The sequence below is a fragment of the Stylophora pistillata genome, chromosome 3 (assembly GCF_964205215.1).
Source record: "Stylophora pistillata chromosome 3, jaStyPist1.2, whole genome shotgun sequence".
Taxonomy (NCBI): domain Eukaryota; kingdom Metazoa; phylum Cnidaria; class Anthozoa; order Scleractinia; family Pocilloporidae; genus Stylophora; species Stylophora pistillata.
In genome coordinates, this window is record NC_142521.1 from 37,488,830 (window position 1) to 37,514,039 (window position 25,210).

At 38.8% G+C, this 25,210-nt stretch overlaps 2 protein-coding genes and 1 pseudogene across 7 annotated transcripts in view; all 3 read left to right on the top strand.

The window, feature by feature from the left end:
• The first annotated feature begins 227 nt into the window (after positions 1-227).
• LOC148735953 (NLR family CARD domain-containing protein 4-like) lies at positions 228-17,854 on the top strand (annotated as a pseudogene). Its single transcript, XR_015998785.1, has 6 exons — positions 228-357; positions 4,234-4,958; positions 5,934-6,116; positions 7,935-8,048; positions 9,766-12,926; positions 16,782-17,854. The product of XR_015998785.1 is annotated as an NLR family CARD domain-containing protein 4-like (transcript).
• The window catches only part of LOC148735954 (NLR family CARD domain-containing protein 4-like), a 36,305-nt gene continuing 11,324 nt past the window's right edge, over positions 230-25,210 (top strand). For 3 of the 5 annotated variants that reach the window (XM_088753497.1, XM_088753501.1, XM_088753500.1), the window contains exons 1-2: positions 230-357; positions 24,478-25,202. In XM_088753497.1, coding sequence (XP_088609623.1) covers positions 24,491-25,202 — 712 coding nt within the window. In that variant the 5' untranslated portion in view covers positions 230-357; positions 24,478-24,490. Of the gene's footprint in view, positions 358-3,390; positions 3,533-24,477; positions 25,203-25,210 lie in introns of those variants that run through there. The other 2 variants (XM_088753498.1, XM_088753499.1) reach the window with 2 other exon arrangements.
• On the top strand, positions 17,545-23,485 carry LOC148735955 (uncharacterized). The gene is made up of 4 exons (XM_088753017.1): positions 17,545-17,644; positions 20,218-20,403; positions 20,840-20,908; positions 21,102-23,485. The coding sequence occupies exons 1-4, from the start codon at positions 17,545-17,547 to the stop codon at positions 21,365-21,367; spliced, it is 621 nt and encodes a 206-aa protein (XP_088609143.1). The 3' UTR covers positions 21,368-23,485.

A 25,210-nucleotide genomic window follows, 5' to 3' on the forward strand; every position in this document is an offset into this window, starting at 1 on the left:
CTGTAGTCACTTCAGATTGATATGTTGATCCATACATGTATGTGTTTTGCCTCCTTACAGCTAAGTTCCAGAATATTCTGAGTTCCATTTGAGTACCATAATCCAACAGCTGCAGGCTTTATGACACCTAGGTGTACAGACGAAACAGTTATTTTTCCTACAGCTGGTTGAATTTCATTGCTGTCCACCAGATTAATCACTATACCCAGTAGATTGGTGTGAACACAATCAGCCACACAATCTACTGGGTAGTGGTTCATCTGGTGGATGGTATTATTGATTCAATTCAGAAAAAACAAGTACCTGGGAGTTAATTACAACTGCTGTTATCATCTCACAGGAGAAGCAACTTGAAAGGTGAGTGTTAATCTATCGACATCAATCTGCATGACTTGTACATGTAATGAAAGAGTCGACTCAATCAACTCTGCCTGTAACTCATTCCCAAAATGTTTTAACATGTAATCATTAACAATATGTAGTAGTACATTGCTCACAGCCCAAAACACAGCTCTATTGGCACCTTATCAAGTGATAACACAACTACTTGATTTGAGCTCCTCTTAGGCAGTATACGTAGGAGTAATATACATGCACACCTGTCTGACAGGTAACAGATGAGTGTAGAACATTCCATATGATTACATGCCACAGTTCTAGAAATAAGTATTCACATGACTAGTACATGTATAATAAAGTAAACAATGACACAACTTGGTGCAAAGACAATTATTTACATTTAAAAACAAATCCAAAATTAATTACTAAAAAAAAAATGATATTGAAAGTTCTATTTAGACATTACAAAGTGATGTATCTAGGAGTTGGCAGGCATTTTTGTTGCCAACTTTGTAGAAGTTATTGCCCATCACTTTCTTTGTGTCAGATTTTGTTCCTGTTCTGTTGCTTTGCCACATTCTTCACTAGCTAAGGCTTTGCTTTATTACTGGTGGGCTTCAGCTAGCTGCTATTCAACTGCTTTACTGGTTTCATGGGGATCTTCAACATGGACTCTAAAATCACTCTCCTGAGACATTTGCAGTTCTGTTGTTTTGCAAATGTGCTCCTGATTTCTTCAGCACTCATCCTCATCTGCCTTGATTTTAAATGACTTGTTAATTTCTCTTTTGATCATGCATGCACAATGGGCTTCCTTTCACCTAGCTTGAAGTTGGTTGAGATTAACAACTGTAATCCAGCAGAAGAGAGGCAACAGCAGCTTGTCCTCACTATCATATCATTGGATAGATAGATAGATAGATAGTTTATTTGAGAAACATTGCAACCGAAGGTTGAATTACGTATTCATTTACAAATGTAAGAAATATATAAAAATGGTAACATACTTTTAAAATATTAAAAATTAGGTAACATAGATAGGGTCAGCGTGCATGCGTAAATGATGAAAGATAAAACTATCACGACAGCTGTTCATACGGACCACAGGTAAATTAAAAGCGCGCTTTTTCCTTAAGTCCACCCTAGATACATTCCTGGGCAGCAGGAGCTTATGCAGCTTGTGATTTGGTACAAGAACATTAGAAAAGAGCTTGTTGGCAATATTCTGAGGCCCCTCATGCAGCGAGATAAGCCCAGTGCACGATAGCGCCTCGTCGTATTCTTTATCATTTGACCTGCTGCTTCCTCTCTATTGAAGCTCTAATAATGCTTGAGATCAGAATCACTTGTTGTTCTAGTAGTAGCACAGGCTTAACAAGCAGAAGTGTTCTTGTTGTTTTGGGTTTTGGCTTTTCATTTGATGAAGCTAACTCACTTAATTAGGACTATTCCTTGTTTCCAAAATACTGATCAATCGGTGTTGGCTCATCTTTACAATCTTTTTTGCTTACCTTATTGCAACCTCTGTTATACCATTACTTCAAAGTGGTGCAGGGTTTTTTATGATCATGAAAGTTCAGCTTGCTGCAAATTGTTTGAATTTCATAATGGTGTATTCAGGTCCATATTCTGAAATCAGTTTGTTTGGAATTCCTTGCTCAGTAAATGTCATCCTTATTTGCAGGATTGTTGTCTCAGCAGCGGTGAATTGGTCACTTTTTTGCACATGACAATATTTGTTCATACTGTCTATAATATTCCTATTAAATCTTTCTTTCCCTTGAAGAATTAAATGCTGACTATTTGCCATCTTCTTTTGGGTAGGTTGACTTTGTATGGTCTTTTAAGGTTGTTATATTGGTTTAGTTTCTAGGCATCCTGAAAAGGTGCTGACTGGGTATTTTTGATGTCTTTGTGAATCAGTGGCTAGGATAGCGTGACTGTTGCTTGTCTAACTTATCCTTCTTCCTTCAAATTAGTAGAGGGAATCTTTTATTGAATCTCTGAGCACAGAGGTTTGGTTCCCTGGTATTTTATTCCATCTTGGACAGCTGGTACTTCATCTCTGTTTAAGGTTAAAAATTGTGAACATTAGGAGGTAATTGTATCTTAGCCCTAGCCAATCCATTGGTTTTTATATCTGATAAGGTCATGTGATCAGCATCCTAAACATTTGCTCTGATTACTCTCTGAAGTATTGCTTTAATTGTCATACATAATGAAAACTATTTGAATCTCTAACTACAGTCTCTCCCATGAGCATTTCTTCTTTTTTGGACAAGAAGACTTCATAATTATCATACTTCTCCCTATTTTTTGTTTGAGATCTAGACAGGGAATCACTGATGAACGTCTGAGTTCTATTCTTGTAAATGAGACTGAAGTGATACTTCTGGAGTGGGTGCTCTATAAAATGTTTCTGGCCAAGATAATCTCTTAATTATGCCTATTTTCTGTAATGGCAGTAATCTTTTCTTATGTATGGAGGAGAAACCCATAGAGGTAAATTCTTCTGTAGCCAAACACTGATACAAGGCAGTCATTCTCTATCTGTGTGTATCTCCTCTCTGTTTGAGTCATTGTTCAACTCTGTAAAGCCACAGTTCTACTATCTTGAAGGAAAACTGCCCCCAGCTCACACTGGCTTTTCAACTTTTACTTCATTATCAGCATAGCAGAGTAGTGGCAGCTCAGAAGCCATCTTTCTCCATTTGTGAAAGGTTTCTTCATGGACTTGAGAAGTGAGCTCAATTGGTTGAATGCTTTTCTTGCATTAGGCTCCTTGGAAATTCTGACATAATATGTCAGAAAAAACTATCTGGGACAAACCTGCCCATGTAGTTGATCATTCCAAGCAATTTTAGAATGTAAGTTTCTACTTAGGTGACTTAATGGCAACTTGACTTTGGCAAGATCTGGTAGCCAGTAAGGGTACCTTCACAAGTCAGGATGTGTCTGCAGTATTGAGGTTCTGCTTCTTAAAGATGAATTTGTCCTTGTTTGCTTTTCTTTTTCATTTCATTTAATTTGCTTTTGGCAATTTTTTTTTTCTGTCACTATTTCTTAAACCCTCTTCATGGGAGCCAACAGGCTTTTTTACAAGTTGTCAGCTTTTGGAGCCACTCCCTCCAGTCCTTTGATGATTTCATCAAAATGCTTTTGAGTGAGTTCTGTGCACTGAATATTCCAGAAGGTAATTTCAACCACACTAGTTTGCAAAATGACACATGTTACATTGTTAGATTACTTGAGTCTTCATCAAGTTTCTCTTGCTGGAACCTGTCACTTTCCGAGTCTTGATGTGAAATTATCAAAATGATTATAGTTTGAAAGCAAAGTTTTGGTACTTTTACACATTTGTTCAATTCCCGTGGATCTAGCTATCCACGCACACATCTTGCCATTACACCTCTTTACTTACATTACACTGCATCGCTCATCCAGTCGATAGGGTCTTCAACTTTGGTCATGTGATCTTTCTTCTTTATCTTGGCAAGTGTCTTCTATAAGTCATCACTCATTACTTGGTGCATCCTGTTTTTGAGTTGCACCCTCCCTCAGCTCAACACACCATATTCTGACAGAAATAAACCTATTGACAATCCACTTTCTGTGAATACTGAGTTTAAGAGCAACTGTCTCTTAATTGTTAAGAGCTTCAGTTCTTCACACATTTTTCTGTACAAAAGGGAACTGGAAGCATCATCAAAAAGTAGCAATTTGGTGCTGGTTCTGTTTCTTCCCATTTTGTGTTGTGTAGATTTGACTGGTAGGAGCCATAGATTTTCTTTTGTTATCCTTCAAGTGACTTTAAATGAATGAACTTCTACAGGTGCATTAATTTAACATTGATTAAATAGGCAGGATGTTATTCTTTATTTCTTTTTTTTCCAGAAGTTGATTGACCATGTCAGAAACTGCGAGAACTGAAGAGAGTACTTTAACAAACATTTGTGGTGACCCACCAAACATCAATATAAGTCTACCAGAGAAAAATGAACTAACCCAGAATTTTAAACTTTGGAAAGATGTTGAACTCCCAATTGACATTCTGTTGTTAACAGTGAAGGACTGTGAGTTCTTAAGTTGCTACTATTACATTGTTGATCCATTCAGAAGCTATTGCAAAGGGCTTGGTCATGTATACTTTGGCAGCATTGGTAAAGATCAAGATGTTAAACTGAAAGTTGCTTTGATGAGATGCTCAGAGGGTTCTAAAGCTCCTGGTGGTCCTTTGACTGTTGTAAAAAATGCTGTCACTCAGCTGAGACCAAAAGCTGTCTTTTCTGTGGGCCACTGTAGTGGTATGAATCAGGAAACAACGAAGCTGGGGGATGTGGTTCTATCAGAAAAGCTCACAACCTATTCCCATCAGAAGGCTCTAAAGGTTGGCAAGAAATTTTGTGGGGTCACAACTCCTGTCAGCAGAGACATTGCTGAACTCATCAAATGTGCAGGTTATGGTTGGAATGCACCCCTAGAAAATCTGAAAGAAAGAAAAGTTGAAGTCCACTGTGGTGAGGTTTTGAGTGGCCCTGAGATTGTACAAGCTGAGTGGTGACAAAATGAACTTGTGGAGTCCTTTCCTGAAGCAATTGCAATTGAAACAGAAGGAGAGGGTAAGGCATCTTTATCCTATAGGGAACCGCAGTAACAGAAAAGTCTGTTGTAAGAGATACAGATAGACTTGTATACTGGGAGATAGAATTTAGACTTTTATAATAATAGCTCTCATGGTAGGTAAGTGTTCCTGCTAGTGACTAGAGATACTCGGGCTTGATTGTTAGCATGCTGGACTTCAGATCAAGAGGTCTGGGGGAAAGTCCTCACTATAAAGTCATTGTGTAGTAGTCTTGGGTGGGACAGTGTACTCTCTAATGTGTGGCTCTATACCCAGGCCGTGTAGATGGCCACTGATACTGATACTGATACAGGTACAGGAAGTAAGAATGCAGTTTTAGTGCCCCAATGGTATGGGAACTGGGAGAAGCTCATTCAAGAGGATCTAACTTTATAGCTAGTATACAAGGAGACTTTCCAGATTGTGTCTTAAGTCCCTTACCAACCTTTACGTATATGAGAACGATCCTTCGCAGTAAAGCACTATTTGAGCAATAGTGAAAATCAGACCTGAAAAAAATTTCAGGCCTGTACGGGATTCGAACCACTGACCTCTGCGATACTAGTGCAGCGCTCTACCAATTGAGCTAACAAGCCAACTGGGAGCAGGCCATCAAATTAATTCGATATAAACCCGTCGATGATAAATCAAACAACAACAAACATATGAAACATATGTGTGAACTGCGGTTATGAGACGTATATGAGAACGATCCTTCGCAGTAAAGCACTATTTGAGCAATAGTGAAAATCAGACCTGAAAAAAATTTCAGGCCTGTAAGTGATTCGAATAGTGCTTTACTGCGAAGGATCGTTCTCATATACGTCTCATAACCGCAGTTCACACATATGTTTCATATGTTTGTTGTTACCAACCTTTGATAACAAAGGTAACAAAAGGAGAGGTTAGAATCAATAGATGTTGGAGCAAATTTGTTGTTTTGTTTATGAAAGCTTGATATTTCATGTCTTAGGAGTTTATAGTGCAGCACATGATCTGAAAATGGAGTGGGTTGTCGTCAAGGGTATTTCAGGGTATGCAGATGGAACTGAAACAGAGGAAAAGTGGAAAACATGTGCAAGTGTAACAGCAGCTTCTCTTGTGTTCAGCATTCTTAATGACTGCAGTATCTTTGAAGATTGGCCACATTACAGAGGTAAACAGATCAGCTTTACCTTTTGTTTTAGCTTTACAGTATATTTGCATGCAGTCACTAGCTGGTCTTGTATGCGGTTTAGTTTTGTTTTCAATAAATGTGCTGGAACCGAATTACTAAAGCCTTCACCCAAACTGAATTAAAAACATGATTAATGTCCTATGACCATGCACTGATCAATAAGAACAGCTCTTGAATCAGAAATGTTACATGTTTGTCAGCAATTTTTGCTTGCTTTGTTTATGGATATTGTACTCAGTTAGCAAAAGCTATAGAGGAGCTCTAAACTATCTACAGGTTTTGAATCTGCTCAAGATTGAGAGTGAGATGCTTCAAACTTTTTGAAAGAATTTCCGCTCAGGAAGAGAAGGCCCCTGACCCCCATTAGACAACTAGAAACCTTCCCACCCCACCCCACCCTCATTATATTAGCCACATCCAACCCACATTCATCTATGCGATCGCATACACTCAGAACGTAGGATTTAGGAACTCTATACGGTGGCTAATTTACATTGTCAACTCAGTTGATAAAACCAGATGATCATCGCTAAGAAAACGACGGTAAAGTCTTAAAGCACTGTAAGTAAATCACTTGAGCCACCGTCATTGTCAACAAAGTTTCAGTATGTCCGTTGAGACTCTCAGAGAAGCACCACCCAATTATTGGGTGGTGCTTCTCTGTCTAATTTTTAGGCAGGGGTAGGAAGGATCACACGCATGTCATAAATTCCTCTCGTAGGTTTGCGTTTTTAGAAATCTTCCAACCACATACGTTTGAGAAAATAGCTTAGGGACCAGTCATAAAGTAAAGGGGGCGGGGGTGGGCTATGAAATTTTTTTTTTAAAGTACTGGTTTTCAGTGGCCCACCCCTGAGTTATTTGACAAAATTGGAACAGCTCACCCCTGGAGTGGCACAGAAAAACCTATTGAGCCACCCCACAACTAAAATTAGTAATGTGGATAGCTACATGGGGAACATTATGACAGAGAGTTCTCCGCAATCAATCACTCGTCATCTTATGGTGATGTGATAACCTCTTATCATTGTAGTGTGATAGACCTTAACAGCTTAAAAAAAAGAGAGATGGTCGCTGGCTAAAACTGTTAATAAGTAAGGTTCAATTTACAGTGGATGCTATTGAAACAATGAGTGCAAATGTGTCACAGTTGTACTGCGTGCTATAGATGATAGTGATGATGATAGTGATGATGTTGATGATGATGATGAGAGGGACGGGGAGGACGATGATGATGGTTCTGAGGGTGATGGTAGTGGTGAAGATGACTATTAAAAGATGATTTATAGGAGAAGCTGTGTAAAGAGATGTTTGAAATGATATATAAAGTGATGGTTTCTGAACACCCAGTAAAGCTAATTAGTGTTCGAGATTTATATTTTAAAACCTCTCCTGACTACTCTGTAGATTTAAGACTGTACATAAATGGAAACAAAATATAGAATATGTGAATTCCTGTTGTTATATAAAGTTGGTTTAAGGTGGAGAATTAGATATATTATTAAAAAGCAGATTCTACTAACGTTTGTGGTGATATGTGAATTATTTAACACGACCCACGCCTAATGCAGTGCATTTTCTCCCCTGACCCACCCTTTTTAACGTGTTAAAAACTAGTGACCCACCCCCAATTTTTCATAGTTTAACCCTCCTCTACTTTATGACTGGTCCCTTAGCAAATAAGGTGAGGACATAGTGTTCCAATTATGATGGTTTAAACTACATATAGTGCCATGCTCTGTCCTAAACGCCGTGAGGTTGTCTAACTGCTGTCTGTTTGGGTTTGTGTTGTTGAAGATATTTCAACTGACAGACAGCATTCAGCAGTGAGTAAAGAAGTTCCGGTGGAGCCATCCTGTTCTAGTGCCCAGTCTTCCCATCGGCAACATGCTTCGTCTGCCATAACAACAGGTATATATTTAAATGAACAGTCTTTTGAGCCCAATTATAGTACAGACTGCAGTTTTAAAATTCAACATTTTAAAAATGTTGAATTTTTTTAGGCAGAGGTAGGGAGGACTCCTCACGTAGATCTGCAGTTGCATAACTTCAAAAGAGACATTGATTTGAGGAAAGACCTTTGCAATCGAGGTTAAGACTCAATATTGGAATTATGGCAGTTTAAACTACGTATTTGTAGTGACATGTTCTGTCTCAAACGCTATGTAGCTATATAAATATGTCTGTTTGGCTTTGTTTTCTTTAAATTTTAATGATGGACAACACTCAGCATTGAGTAAAGAAGTTCCTTTTGAGTCGTTCTGTTCTTGTGCCTAGCCTTTTCATCAGCAACATTCTTCCTCCGCCAAAACAACAGGTTTCTATTTGAATAAACAGATGGGGCGAGAAACTGTTTCTTTTTTCCTTATTGCTGTGAAACTCACCATAAAGTTACCCGCCTGCTTGGTGGAAGAGCTTTTACAGTGCAGAATCCGAAGGTCTGGGGTTCGATTCCGCAAAGTGATTCATAACAAGAGGATAATATCTTCCTTTAAACTAAACTAATTAGCGTCACTGTTTGCGGTTTAGCTTTCTTTCGTCTGATTCGCTTTTTTATTTCAAACGTAATGGCATTTCATGGAAATTTCTTGTGTTCACAATTTTCTTAGTCTTTCAGTAATACACTGATTTTTCGACTAGATTTATATTACTTGCAAATGGTACTTGCAATTATAGAAATTGATCAAATACCAGCCTCGTTGTCTCCCTTGCTTGAATACTTTTCTTATGTTTTTAAGCTTGAAGGTATTTGTCCCTTATGACTTCATTTTATAACTTCTTCAGAATCTGCATTCTGATTCTGACTTTCAGACTGGAGAATTCCAAGTGTTACATAGTTACATTGAGATTTCAGTCAATCAATCAACCTTATTTAACGAGGGTAACACGGGACAATGCTTCAACTGAGTAACTAGTGTCCCTCAAACTAAATTTATAAAACAAAGTTAAGTAACAAAATACATGTCGTAAAGAAAAGGAAATATAAGTGTATGTATGAATAGGACTAACAACAGTAAAAACTATATGAAACTTTTTCCTAGATGTTTTTCTTAAAAAAAAGTTATGGAATAAGTAATTTCACTTGTCACAGAACAAAACAATATCTTCTTAACTGAGTTGATATTGTAAACTGGCCACCGTGAAGAGTTAAAAAGCTGACGATTTCAGCGTTAGCCCTTCGTCACAGCCCGAAACGTCTGCTTTTAAACTCTTTGGGATGGCCAATTTAAATTATCAACTCAGTTTTTAAAACCAGATTACCTTGTTACCCCCACCAACGCAGCTCTACGTTTTCTTTAGAAACTTACCCATTTATTCATTAATTTTTTTCTTAGTAAGATGTTTGTGTAGCGGAACCAACCATAGCCTAGATTATTAGCCGCTTTTTGTAAACTGAGCCCGCGCTTCTCCCTGTGAGGGGATCAAAGACCGTACCCGAGGAAAGGCTGCAAATGGAGCCACCTCCCCCCCCTACCCCTCTAAGTAAGAAACACCGTATTGGGCAGATCGAGAGTGAAGGTGTGAATGTTTACCCTCAGAATTAAAGAGTAGCTTTATCAAAGTAAGTTTTCCCTTCGATGTGGAAGATATGAAACTTTTATAAAGCCGATTTCTTTTTTGTTGACAGACTCGTCTACAGTGAAATTTTTGGAATGGTACCAGAATCAGTTAAGGGCGTTTTACAAAACCATGTGTCAAGTGAAAATAACACCATGGGACCCAGACAACACGGTACACATTAATGATATTTACATACAGTTGACGTTATTACAAGATCACAGAAAACCTGACGGGACGACGAAAAAAAGGGTGGGAGACATCAGTGAAGTATTTGAAGGTGACGAACATCATCCCATCCGGAGACGAATTCTAGTGTATGGAAGACCTGGAATAGGAAAGTCTACTTTCACTCAGCAGCTAGCTGTGGATTGGGCAGATGGCAGAAAGGAGATTCTCAGGAAGGTTTCTCTTTTACTGTTAATCAAGTTGCGAGATGTTTGTGATATTCCGGACCTCTGTGGCATGTTGAAAACCGCTGAACTGTTGTCTGCTGATGACCCGATGGCAGTCAATAACTTGTATGAATATGTCCGTCAGAACCAGGAGAAAGTGCTGCTTATTTTGGACGGATATGACGAGTACAGCGGTGGAAAGTCATCTCCAGTTCACCAGATTTGGAGAGGTGGTCAACTGAGAGACTGTTGTGTAATGATCACAACGCGACCAGTGAAAGAGGATGAGCTTAGAATGCCAAGTCATGCTCAGTTTGAACTGAACGGGTTCGATAGCAGGGAACAAAAGAAACAGTTTGCAAGAAAGATTCTTCCTAATGAGGGGGACGTTGAAGGGTTACTTAACTACCTGGAGAAGCAGAACCTCGAAGAGATGGCAGAAATACCGCTTTTGTTGTTGATGTTGTGTCTTCTCTGGAAAGAGAAAAAGCATCAGTTACCCACATCTCGTGCGCACATTTACGTACAATTTATTCAGACTCTCTTGGATCACATGGCTACAAAAGATGCAGACAACGTCACAACAGGTAAAAGCATAGATGAATATCAAGAGGAACTTTACAAAGTAGGAAAACTTGCATATGATTCTCTTTTGGAGGACCGTCTTCATTTTAACTTCAGCAAATGTGCGCATGGTGATCTCTTTGAGAAGCTAATACATGTCGGTTTTTTCCAAGTTTCCAAACGTTCCGCTTTGAACCGTGAGAAGATCGTTTATTTTCTTCATAAGTCTGTCCAGGAGTTTCTCGCCGCCCAGTTCATTGTTGAAGAACTGACGGTTAAGAAGAATGAAACTGTCACCTGCCTGTCAAGAATGGATACGTTTGAAAAATCAAGGAAGATGGCTGAAGTGCTAAAATTCGCATGTGAGTTGTCATTAAAAGCTGCCGGGATTCTTTTTGATCATCTACATGACGTTGGAGAGAAAGAAGGTCTCACAAATTACCAGTTCACTAAGACGCCTTCTAAAGATGATTTGTCTTACGAACAAGAACAGTTTATTCTACTATGTGTCGATTGTTTGTTTTTGTGTCCAGCCTCACACAGAACAGCCGTGTATTCTGCATTTCTCTCGTGTGTTAACCATGTTGTGATACTTAGGGGAAAAAACACGTCTACTGCTGCTGTAGAACACTTCTTCAAATCTGTCAGCAGTTTCCCAAACTATTTATTTTTTTCAGAGAGCTGGCTGATTAAACGTTTTCCCGATGATGTTCTATCATTAATGTTAGACTTGAACGCGGTCGTTTTAACGTCTTCTGGAGAAAGTAAAGATGTACAAAAGTACGCGGATTTACTCGTTGGGAACTCTTTCCTCAAAAAATCCGGAGGGAGAAACTTTGTCTATCTAATTGACATAACAAAGAAGGATTTTCATTCTAAATTGCTTCCTGAACTGATATCAGCGCCGGTTTTCTCCTCTCAGCCACCTGTGAATAATTTAGTAAATAACGAAAACAACAACATTGATGTGCCTTTGACTGAGAACCACTGTTTGTCACTGGTGAGAAATGTTCACATTTCGGTTCACACATTTAAGGAAGCTGCTCTGTTGAAGAACGTGTTACCTTTAGTAACAGCTCCTCGAAAAATTCAAATTGAAATAGGCAGACCATGGAAGGGGGAGGAGAACACCTTTATATATCAATTGATTGAGAGCGCGATTGACGGAATTAATTTTACTGACAATCTCCACGGTATGGACATCGATATAGAAGTAAAGTGTAAAGCTTTTATCTCTGACTCACTGCAGCATTCTCCAAATTTGCGTGAGCTCAGCCTGTCCTCCATCCCTTTACACAGTGGTGTGAGTCATTTGGCTGAGAATCTTCATCACGTGCCACAGTTGACGAGATTAGTGTTGGGGAATGTACAAATGGGAGAAGAGGAATGTGCGGCACTGGCTGCCTCATTAAAGTGCTTAAACAAGTTAGAAGAACTGGATATACACAACAATGCCCTGAGTCACGGGATTATTGAACTGGCCAAGAGCCTGAACAATGTACCCAATATGACTAAGCTGGACCTGAGGAATACAAATATGGGTGAAGATGAAGCATCAGCACTGGCTGCCTCATTAAAGTACTTAAACAAGTTAGAAGAACTGGATATAGACGACAATGCCTTGGGTCACGGGATTATTGAACTGGCCAAGAGCCTGAACAATGTACCCAATCTGACTAAGCTGGACCTGAGGAATACAAATATGGGTGAAGATGAAGCATCATCACTGGCTGCCTCATTAAAGTACTTAAAAAATTTAAAAAAACTGAATATAGACGACAATGCCTTGGGTCACGGGATTATTGAACTGGCCAAGAGCCTGAACAATGTACCCAATATGACTGAGCTGGACCTGACGAATACAAATATGGGTGAAGATGAAGCATCAGCACTGGCTGCCTCATTAAAGTACTTAAAAAATTTAAAAAAACTGAATATAGACGACAATGCCTTGGGTCACGGGATTATTGAACTGGCCAAGAGCCTGAACAATGTACCCGATCTGATATGGCTGGACCTGGGGAATACAAATATGGGTGAAGATGAAGCATCAGCACTGGTCCATGCACTAAAGTATGTACCAGTGCTAAGATTTCTTGATCTAAAATCCAATCCACTTGGCCGCGGGGTCAGGGATCTGGTCCAACATCTCAGCAGTGTTCCTAAGCTGAACGTCCTGTCCCTGACAGGTGTCCAGATGACAAGGACAGAATGTGAAGAGTTGCATACAGCAGTAGATGAGAGAAACATTTGTACGCACACCGATTACCATGTAAGTGCCTTTTTCTTGTTTCATTCAGTTATGTATCTAATTTTTGCTTAGGTGGTCTTCAGCAGAGCACTTGATAATGTTTCCAATAACTGGCTTTGAACTCAATTAATCAGATTATTTTTAGTGAGAAAGAATACAGTCTTCAGGAACAGTCACTGTTTTCAGAATTTTCTTTTTCTATTTTGCGACGTTAGGAGCCGATGTTGTAGATGGAGACCGTAACAAACCCACGTTAAGTACTTTTATGGCTCATGCATAGCTTGTTCAAAGATGATTTGAAGAAAACAATGACGAAGATTAAATTTAGTGACTCCCAAATGACCTGATATTTCCTGATTAAACAATAATTAAAGGCTTTGGGAGTTCATTCGATTGACCTTTGTTTTGCTTGTGTAGTTACGCCTTACTTGAGAGAGAGCAAAAAAAAAGATGAGTTGTGAAAATTTTTTTCTGACAAAACTCCTCAGCTCAATTTTGAATTTTGAAATTGTTCTGCTTCTGTTGTTATTGAGGGATGCTTTTGTTTGGGTTTGATTATTTAACGAGAAAGGGATTGTTCAACCCATACGTGCTTTGAATTCGATGAAGTTGTTCCCTACATTCTGTGCCGGCATTTATTCACTTTTGCTATCAGGGAGCGTGAACCCCAAAAAATATAAATGAGGAAACAAAAGGGATTTTTCTTTTTTTAAAATCCGAATTGGTTTTTTTTTTTAAGTGAAAGTCGCGTTGATTCTATCGTCATATCTTCACGTCTTAAAGGTTTGTACCGATGATAGGAAATAATTCACAAAAAGCTGAAGGTGTAACGATTGTCATCCTAAACGAAACTGGCACGGTGTTATAATTTACTGGGACTTTAATGGTTTCCTTATACTTATTTATCAGTTGGATTCTTTTCTTCTTTGGATTATTTGCCCGTGTTGAGTAATTCTGTCAGTTGCTCGTAGAGCCCCCTGGTTTCCTACGTCTCCATGATAACACTATTTTGTTTTGAAAAATCAAAGAACAACATTTCAAATAATGAATTTTTCTTGAGTGAGTCTCGTAAGTCTCTGTGTCAACTTGGTCTTGCAATCGTCCTTTAAATAATTCTGAGCAATGATATTTTTTAACCTCAGTTTGGCAGACAGTAAAACGGATTCTGTGTACACCTCATGCTGCTTTCCATGTTTCCGTTACATCGTTGCTTGTTTGGATATGGTTTGCGGAAAAGTATTTTCGAAACTGAATGAAGAAAGAAACAAATTTAGCTTTCAAGACTTGAATACTACATATGTTCTGTCAGTAGTGTCCAGTATAGTACATGAAGTTGTCCTAATGGAACGAGGCTTGGTGATATTTTTTGATAATTTTTGTGAGTTCATTTGATCGGGCTTTCTTTTTGAGGTAATATTGAAAGAGAAATCTTCTGTAGTTACGCCTTACATAGGGAAACAAGGAAAGAGGAATTGTGAGAATTTTTCACTGACAAAATTTCTTTGGGTAATCAGGAGTTTAATTTTTGAAATTTTTAGGCTTGTGTTGTTTTTGTGGGGTGTGTTTATTTGGGTTTTTATTTGAGAACCCCGCTAATAAACAACTAAAAAACAAAACAAATCATTTTAAAAGGCGCGACCCTCGACACGCGACCATTAGTCAAACTCGGCACTGTGTTATTATTTACTCGCTCTTCAATGGTTTCCTTATTCTAATTTATCAGTTGGATTCTTTTCTCTTTTGGCTACTCTGCTCGTGTTGTGAAACTCTGTCAGAAATCGGGGCCTATCGGTCTCTCTCGCGTCGTATAAGCTCACTTTTGAAGAAAAATTAAAGAACAACATTGTTGATAATGAAGTTGTTAAACTTGCTATCGTGTGTTTGTTTCTGCTTGGTCTCCCGTAAATCATAACAAAATAAGTTTTAATCTTCAATTTACCACACACCGTGGAGTTGATTATGTGTACACTTTACGCTGCTTCCCATGTTTCTGTGACATCGGTGAACGTAAACAACTTTTTGATGTGAAACTCTTAAGCCTAGTTCTCACTAGCGACATAATGATCATAATCATAAGCGTGAACATAACGCTGTTATGTCGCTTATGTCTTAGTGGGAACGTCCAGAAACATAATCATAGGTGCCCTTATGATGAACATACTTATAGTCATAAGAAAATGATCGACCATTTTCTTTTGATTATGATTATGTCTCTGACTATGACTATGTTGCTTTTCTTTGTAGTGGGAACGCGAAAATCATAACGACATAATGAGAAACATAATGACGCAACGGGATCATTGTGTTTTGGCCAATTAAAGTCTAGGTGTAGTACTTTCGGGTCGGTTCATTTCAAGATGGCGGCCAGATTCGAGGAAAAGCTTGCGAGTGCAGTTGAAAACCGTTCCCACTAGAACATAAGAAGCGTATGTTTATGTTCGTGCTTATGATTATGATCATTATGTTGCTAGTGGGAGCTAGGCTTTATTACCATCACTAGAGTAAAAGATATGCCTACCTTATTCGCTGCTCGTCTTGCCTTTCCTGTGGAGTGTGGGCGTTTTTTTATTTGCTTCTAGGAATACGGAAATGCTGCATTATCCCTCTCATCTAAAAAAAAAAAAAAAGTAGACAATTAACTTGTGTGGTATGAAATGATAGGGTAGGAGGCGTTAGTTGAGCGGAGCACAAGTGTGAACCTTGAAGTTGTTTTTGATTTGTTTTGTTTTGTTTTTTATCATTATTATTTACTAGGTGTCCTGCATTTGCTTCAAACGTGGAGTTTTGTCAGAATAGTACGGTTTCATTGAAAGGAAAACTCTATGCTTCTAGTAAAGCTGGGAAAAACATTACAACGATAACCCCGGATCATCAAGAAGGAACATCTAGACTTGTCTGACTTTCAGTCGTGTAACAGTGTATTGAACTTGTAATGGACCTCAACAGCTTGGGAAATATGTGGAATTTATTTCTGCACTCCTTCTTTCTTGAAGCATATAGAGTTAAACTCAAACAGACAAATTACAATCGTTTTTAGGCACTATGCCGCAATGTCCCTGGACTAATTCAAACAGCAAACATGTTTTAATTCTACTTACAATTCTGTATTCCTTTTCTGAACCTTGTATTCGTATTACGATTCTTGCTCTGTTCGTACCTAGAGCCTATTAACGAAATAGCCTCCCCTCTGAAGTTTCGAAGCGCGGGTTCTCTTTTATAGAGATATGCCCCCTAGGGATGTTCCGAAACTAGACAGGGATTAAAATAATTTCGTGCAAAACAAACAGTTTTGCCAGTGGAGAAATGATCTAGAGTAAAACCCGTCGCGTGTACGCGTGAAAGGTTAAAAAATTATTAGATTTTTTATTTCCCCTCGGGTAAGGAATGATAGCCAATACTTTGAATTCGGATTGATTTCAATTTGAGAAGATATTAGACAGTTTTGTTTCCTTTTAAAAATATAGTATTCAATTTAATCATCTGTTTGTCTGTAAAGTATCGCCTTATTGTAATTGTCAGGGACTATTGTTGTTTGTTATTTATTTATCTGAGAACATCTCCCCTGTTGTGAAATAAAGTTTTAGTCGCTTGTAGCTATTTGAATTCAAAATTGAATTTTTTTCTTCCACTGCTCGCTTTTTGGACAAATATATTTGAATGCGTCAAATAATTAGCTTGTGTGTGAAAATGTAAGTTGGGTGTTACACATATTTAATGAAACAGGTAATTTTTACAACAGCGATGGAAAGGTGATATTTCGATATACGCGGGGGAAAGCAAGATGTTTTCAATATTTATCTTGCATGAAAATGCAAGTTGAGTGGTACACATAATTCGTGTTGTGGTTGATATTGTTGCCTTTTTTTCTTGTGATAGGAAAATTGCTCTTTCTTTTTGAGGGGCATCAACCGACTTCGTACAAAAGCTGAGCTTAAAAAAGAAGGAATAAGATTCAGAAAGGAGCCAGATAATGATGATGAGGATGATGAGGATAATGATGACGTTGACGGTAATGAGCAGAAGGAGGAGGATAACGATGATGATGACGAGCTATGATGATGATGATGATGATGATGATGATGATGATGATGATGATGATGATGATGATGATGATGATGATGAAGAACAGGAGGAGGAAGATGATGATGACGACGATGGTGATGATAATTATGTTGAGTGAGCGCTTGGAAAAAAGGTTTCCATGGCAACTGATTTGGCGAGTAATGAGCAGAGTAGTAATTTAGAATAACGTGGCTGTTCATAAGTCGTGTGTCGTGGCAGCGAGCTAACAAAGATTTAATCTGAGAGACAAACAAATCAATATAATATAATTTGGTCACTCTTCTGTCTGATTGGCTTTTAACTGTTCAACTTAACTGTGAGTTTTTTCAGGTCAATCAGAACGCAAAAGGAATCTCTTAGGTCATTAGTTTGAAAAACGGAGCATTGATCCAAGAAAGAAAATCGCGTAGAGTAGTCTGTACTAGACTCTCCCTTTTTGTAGACGGTCTAAATGGGGAGAGCTGAAACATTGGAGAGAGCTACCTCTCCTTCTCAGACTCCATTTTCATTCTTCCAATATTTTGGTCTTCTTCAATAACTGATACCCTGACACAAGCTTTATCGCCAGCTGACAAAAATGATTTTCTTCACAAGAAAAGCAGACTTAAAGAGAAAAGTGCGGGAGAATTATTCTTCTTTGAGCTTAGATCAGTTCACAGGCAGCGTTGTGCAGTCAAGTAGGCTTCTTTTTATTCCTTACATTGTTGATGCTTGAAACTGAAAATTGTTGCAAAATCGTTCGTGATCAGAAGAGTGAAAGTCGTTACACAGTGTTACAGGCTTAAATGCTTGTTTTAGCAAGTAGCAATTTAGCTTGGCTTATTTTGATAAATGTTTTCACCAGTGTACTCTTGCTTTTGTTGATTTATTAAAAAACATTGCCTTAATTGCCAAAGAAGGTTCAGCTGATATGAGAGTGTTTGACAAAGACAATGGATACGACCTTTATCCTTATTGCTCGGACCCTAAATCACATTTATTAAAATTATTTCTTGAAATTATTGTACAGCTGAATGCATCGCGAGCTGAGGAATATTTGTGCCCGGTTTTTTAATTCAAGAGACTATTGCTCGACATGGGTACCCTTAGGGTGTGAGGAAAGAGTGGTTAATTTTCTTGGTTTTATATTTGCATCATTTTCCTTTAATTTACAGCAGAATCTGACGGTCTGAACTGTGGAATATATACGTCTTTTGCGTTCGACCAACTGACCGACCTTTGTAATGTTCTTTTTGATGTTTTGCTGTTGTTTGTTATTTGCTTTGTGTTTTGCCTTCAAATAACCTTTTGGTATTTCATTCCACTAGCCGCCCATCCACCCTTTAATTGTCCTCTGCTGAACTTTCCGATGAGTAGGCATCAAGAGTTACATTAGCATCCTCTCCTCTTTACTGCTGTGCTTTTAATTCTATCAAATTTTGAGGCGAGGAAACAAACAAAAAAGGCAAATAAGAGAGAGACAGTCAAAAGATTGTAAGCAGTCTCTCGGATAGGGACGAATGAATGGAGGTCCCGTCTCCTGCAGGGTTGGGGGTAGGAGACACTAATTTCCCGCACACGAGATTACTGTGTGATGAATGCCCTTCCCTGGGGTGGGATGGTTGGTTTATAGGGCCCACAGTAGTTGGCGCAAGCTGTTGCGGTGTCCCTGCCGGTCGACGAAGCTAATAAAATAAAACCTCTCGACCTATGTCCCCCTTTTTTTTCGCTCGTGCGCCACTAAAGAATATCCCAGACATTTATTACATCCCTCGTACACAGAGTCTGCAATAGCCTGTTAGGTTTCGGGCTAAATTTCTCCGGAAGGAAATTTTGTTTGCGCGTACTAGTTAATAATTAGAAGAAACGACTAAGGTCTTTTTTCAAATTGGTATTATGGACGACACACAGTTTTCAGTTTATCTACGGAATCAAGAACATGTCTATTGACATAAAACCGATTATATAATATTAATTAGTGGTTAATTCTTTGCAAATTACATTAATCTAGACACAGATATTATGCAACCACTAAAAATCGAACCAATGTTCTTGATAAGGAACAACTTTAGAGGCCTTACATGACGCCACATAGGGTGCTACAGAACCCGCCCGAGACTGGTGTCATTTGCAGCGCTCTGTCAAAGAATCCCGGCTTTTCAATTTGCTGTCGTCGGCTCTGATTGAGTAGCAGCTGTTGTCTCAAGCTATCCACGGTCTTCTTTGATTTCTGCATTTTTGCAAGTCGTTGGTTGAGGGTTTGGTGCTCTCGCATGAAATTTTGTCTTTGTTTTTCAACTTACGCCATTCTCGCCTTTACCAAGTTCTCCATCTGTTTTCGTTGGACCGCTGCTCCAGCTTCTATCTGTTCGCGGAGTCTCTTTGTTTCCTCCTCCTGTTTTTCCCGCAGTATTTTCATCTCTTTACCAAACAGGAAAAAGCTTATGTCAAACAGCCATAAGGGAATCATGATGAAGACTAATGGCTTTTACCCTGGTTCCCCCTTTGTGCAAAAATCATCAAATGTCTCAGTCACTCAGAATGAATTTCTGATGTAAAAACTAAAATAGTTGAAAAAAGTCGTTTAGCAAAATATTCACTCCACGTGTGGGTTGGTATTTATTTCTGACTGAATCATTCATATCGTGAGGCTACCCGTTGGGCCTAGTTTTGCTGGTGTCCTGGCTGACCGCGTCGTAACGAACTTTTGACTGCACAGGTTTTGATGGACGTGCATTCTAACGACGTTGAAATGGCGGTCAATTTGAGATTTTCGCTGGGCTGGTTGCTCGATAACCCAACTTTTGTGGGATTTGTTTTGATAAACTTCAAGGGCAACCATTTGGCTTTCGTGCTGCCAAGTTAATGTTCTTTTTTATGCTTTTACCACTGAACTGCGGGAGACTCCTGTGACTGGTGGACTATTTAGCCACTGGCTCTGAGGGAAGGGGAAGTACATGCACTTAATAATTTGTTTCTGCAAAGAAGATCCAAACTCCTCCCTTTTATTTACCACATTGTACCGAAAAGGCATGCAGCCCTTTCATTATATCCTCTCGGAAAACTGCTACCACTTTTGTATTTCTACCAAACAGTAAAATTCTATATCCTTAATAATCTCCCATTGATGACACAGGAAAGACAGTCGGGCTGTTCTAGTGAAACACAGAGCAGCTTTTATATCTCACTCCCCTCTTGAGTAGGACCTCGTTACATGATAATTACTTACTCATTGCATTTATTCAGTCTCTAATCTCATTTTCTTCCTCAGGTCTGTTTGCAGCAGCCCATGACATGAAAATGGAGTGGCTCGTTTTAAAAGGAGTCTGTGATTTTGCTCCTGGCAGTGGATCTACAAACAATTCATGGAATACTTTTGCCTGTGTTATGGCGGCTTCTGTGGTATCCAACATGTTGAGTAACTCCCTTGTGTTTGGAGACTGGTCTCACTACGGAGGTGCGTGTTTTTGTCTTTGTTTATATATGTAACAACTTTGGCTGTGTCTTTCAAACAATGTTACAATATAATTTTATTTTCACATTTAGGAGAAAGCTACTTAGAGTTAATGATAAGGTTACAATTATTGACATGGCTTGAATCTTTGAAAGCGGCTTAGAGTTCCCTTTTAGTTACAGCTGCTATGAAGTTGCAATATAGTTTGCTTAATATTAATTAATTTTGTACTTTTTGCTTTGTTTTATTTTGACCTAAGTTTAATTTGTTGGGTCATGAACGAGGTAGTCACACTTCATGGGCTATCAGAGAATGTTGAATCAAACTCACTGGCAATATGTTACTCTCTTTTAATCACATGTAATGAGTTAAAAAAGAAATTATTTTATAGGATCCTTTTTTTCTATCTCCCCTTGCTAAAGTAACTTTTTGTCGTCAGATTTTCTTCAAAGCGAGATGGACCCAACAGAGGAAGAACGTTCAGCGGCCAAAGGCATTAAGATTGAAGGTAATTTATTGTTGTATGGACACAATTTTGCTAAAAATAATTAAATAACTTTTTGCGAAAAAACTACCTTGCATTGGTTATTCAGTGAGAATTCACAGCTCTTGGAAGACGCTTTTGGTGTTGTTGTTTTCAAAGAAAGAAGAAAAACATGGGCACATTTTATTTTGTTTAGTCTTTTTTTCTTTGCCAACAGTTTCTGCGGCGGACTTTTTGAAATGGTGTCAGAATCAGCTGAGAGAGTATTACAACACCATGTGTCAGGTGAAAATAACACCATGGGACCCAGAAAACACGGTACACATTAATGACATTTACAGACAGTTAACACTTTTCCAAGACCACAGAAAACCTGATGGAGTTACGAAAGAAACGCTGGAAGATTGCGGTGAAGTATTTGGAAGTGACGAACATAATCCCATCCGTAGACGAATTCTAGTGTATGCAAGACCTGGAATATGAAAGTCTACTTTCACTCAAAAACTGGCCGTTGATTGGGCAGATGGCAAAAAGGAGATCCTCAGAGAGTTTGTTCTTGCACTGTTAATCAAGTTGCGAGACGTTTGTGATATTCCAGACCTCTGTGCCATGTTAAAAACTGCTGAACTGTTGTCTGCTGGTGATCCGATGTCGGTCGATGTCAGTCAATTACTTGTCTAACTTGTATGAATGTGTCCGTCAGAACCAGGATTGGAGAGGCAGTCTGCTGAGAGACTGTTGCGTAATGATCACAACGCGACCAGTGAAAGAAGATGAACTTAGAGTGTCAAGTCATGCTCAGTTTGAGATCAAAGGGCTCAGTTTGAAATCAAAGGGCTCGATAGCTGGGAACAAAAGGAACAGTTTGCAAGAAAGATTCTATCTAACGAGGAGGACGTTAAAGGCCGGGTTACATAACTACCTCTGGGAGCAGGACCTCGAAGACCTGACAGAAATACCGCTTTTGTTGTTAATTGTAAAGCGTAAGCTTAAGAAACTGTGGCATGCAAGTGACCGATTCGATTCTCAGTTTTGATCACGTACCAAATATTGCAATTTGTACTCACCACAAACTTTCAGAATCATTAGGTTTATAAATGGCCGCTCGACCCTTGTACCGACCAGTCGATAACTATTTCTAGTCTGACGCCCTTCCATTATTCCAAACGGGGCGAAAGCGGAGAATACGGTAAATATTTCAGCACAAGAGGCGGCTCACGTTAGGATCCGCGACGATCTCAAAACGTACTGTGACATCGCTGAACGTAAACAACATTTTGATGGGAAACTCTTACTACCATCAGTAGAATAAAAGACCTGCCTACCTTATTCGCTGCTCGTCTTGTCTTTCCTGTGGAAAGTGGGCGTTTTTTATTTGCTTCGAGGAATACGAAAATGCTGCATTATCCTTCTCATCTGAAAAAGAGAAAAAGCAGACAATTTGTATGGCATGAAATGATAACTGTAATGTCCCTTCTTTTAGCTTCACGGCGCCGACAACTTGCTTTTCATCAATTTAACACTCGCGCTATTCTCGTTTTCCCATTGAACAACGGTAAAACCCATCTTTAGAGATGTCGTATTTGCAAAACAGTCGAGAAAAGAAATAACTTACGCACAAGCGATCGACGGATGAAAAGTACATTCAAAGATGAGCGCCAAATAAAGGTTTCTTTGTCTACAACCCACGGGCATGATCACGTGGATATTTTGGGAATTGTTATTGGCTTGTAAAGAGAATCTGCTGGCTTGCCCGATTGCAGTCTTAAGAGAACGCGCAGGGTTCGGCTTCTTGACGATGGTTTCATTTAATAGATCAATGGTTTGAAGATGATGTAAATAATGATATGAACTCACTCAATGTAGAAATAATCGAGAAGAATCGAACGTACTACAAATGCACGATTTGTGGCCGAAAGCTGTCGAGGAAACAAAGACTCGAAACCCTGACTTGAGCTGTGTTCACGGCAAAGGTGAGAAACAACACAAGGCAATCACAAGTTCTTTGAATGTGATTACAAACGTGTTTTACCTTCATTATTATAACCGAGGGATACCACCTTATGAAGTATAAGAACTACCTAGATGATCATAATGTACTAATACCCAAATCGACGAAGTTGGACCATAACAAGCATTCATCGACACCGTCCATTTCGCGGCCATCTCGATTCCTTTAAGTCTAGATCTTTGACGCTAATCCACTGAGCTTAAAAGCCGTGCCAACAGTCAAGTTCATCTCATAACGAAGAAACATTTGTACAAGAGAAGGAAGCGATTAGAGTATGTTAGAATTCTTGCCTACAAACGAATGTGCATATTCCGAAGCATTGACCCCTGCTTATGATTTATGTTTATGTTTTATGATTTTGGCACAATTCTGCGGACATGAGAGTCATTTTGCATCGCAATAAAAACTTTTTATGATTATGGAATCCAAGAAGCCTTTGAGGTTAGAAAGCAAATCTGTGGTATGAGTGCATTGGATTTAAATTGACAATTTGTACTTAATATAATTGACTGCTGCTTTATGAAAAAATGCATGTTAATGTTAGGATTTACTAAAACTTACTTTAAATAATAAATTCCATGATAAACAAATTGTTCAGGTATTTACATCTCTTGGTACATTCTGTTTAGCACATCTTTCATCGAACCAAATTTTTAAGCCTCTAAAATTACTCCTTATCTTATAACCTTCACATTCAAGGTATTTAGAAGTTCTTGGAATTATTTGGATTTCAGGGCTATTTAATTTGCCTCAAATTCAATACCCAGAAATTCCCAATAATTCCACCCTTGTTAACTTAAAGGTAGTTGCATAGCTGAGAATTCCTAGGAATTCCTAAGAATTCCAAGTCCTCACAAAACTGGAACATTCCTTTCCCAGAAGTTCCCAGTAATTCCAAGCTTTTGAAACCACAGCTTATTTGCATAGTTAGGAATGTTTGAGAATTCCTAGGAATTCCAAGTCCTCACAAAACTGGAACCTTCCTTTCCCAGAAATTCCCAGTAATTCCAAGCTTTTCAAATCAGAGCTTATTTCCATAGTTGGGAATTTTTGAGAATTCCTAGGAATTCCTAGGAATTCCAAGGAATTCCCAGAAAACTGGGAATTCAGTTCGCAAGGGTCGCTCATCCAGTCGATAGGGTCTTCAACTTTGGTCATGTGATCTTTTTTCTTTATCTTGGCAAGTGTCTTCTATAAGTCATCACTCATTACTTGGTGCATCCTGTTTTTGAGTTGCACCCTCCCCCAGCTCAACACACTATATTCTGACAGAAATAAACCTATATTGACAATCCACTTTCTTTGAATACTGAGTTTAAGAGCAACTCTCTCTTAATTGTTAAGAGCTTCAGTTCTTCACACATTTTTCTGTACAAAACGGAAGTGGAAGCATCATCAAAAAGTAGGAATTTGGTGCTGGTTCTGTTTCTTCCCATTTTGTGTTGTGTAGATTTGACCCGTAGGAGCCATAGATTTTCTTTTGTTATCTTTCAAGTGACTTTAAATTAACGAACTTCTACAGGTGCATTAATTTAACATTGATTAAATAGGCAGGATGTTATTCTTTATTTTTTTTTTCCAGAAGTTGATTCACCATGTCAGAAACTGCGAGAACTGAAGAGAGTACTTTAACGAACATTTGTGGTGACCCACCAAAGATCAATGTAAATCTTCCAGAAAGAAATGAACTAACCCAGAATTTTAAACTTTGGAAAGATGTTGAACTCCCAATTGATATTCTGTTGTTAACAGTGAAGGACTGTGAGTTCTTAAGTTGCTACTATTACATTGTTGATCCATTCAGAAGCTATTGCAAAGGGCTTGGTTATGTATACTTTGGCAGCATTGGTAAAGATCAAGATGTTAAACTGAAAGTTGCTTTGATGAGATGCTCAGAGGGCTCTAAAGCTCCGGGTGGTTGTTTGACTGTTGTAAAAAATGCTGTCACTCAGCTGAGACCAAAAGCTGTGTTTTCTGTGGGCCACTGTAGTGGTATGAATCAGGAAACAACAAAGCTGGGGGATGTGGTTCTATCAGAAAAGCTCACAACCTATTCCCATCAGAAGGCTACAAAGGTTGGCAAGAAATTTTGTGGGGTCACAACTCCTGTCAGCAGAGACATTGCTGAACTCATCAAATGTGCAGGTTATGGTTGGAATGCACCCCTAGAAAATCCGAAAGAAAGAAAAGTTGAAGTCCACTGTGGTGAGGTTTTGAGTGGCCCTGAGATTGTTCAAGCTGAGTGGCGACAAAATGAACTTGTGGAGTCCTTTCCTGAAGCAATTGCAATTGAAACAGAAGGAGAGGGTAAGGCA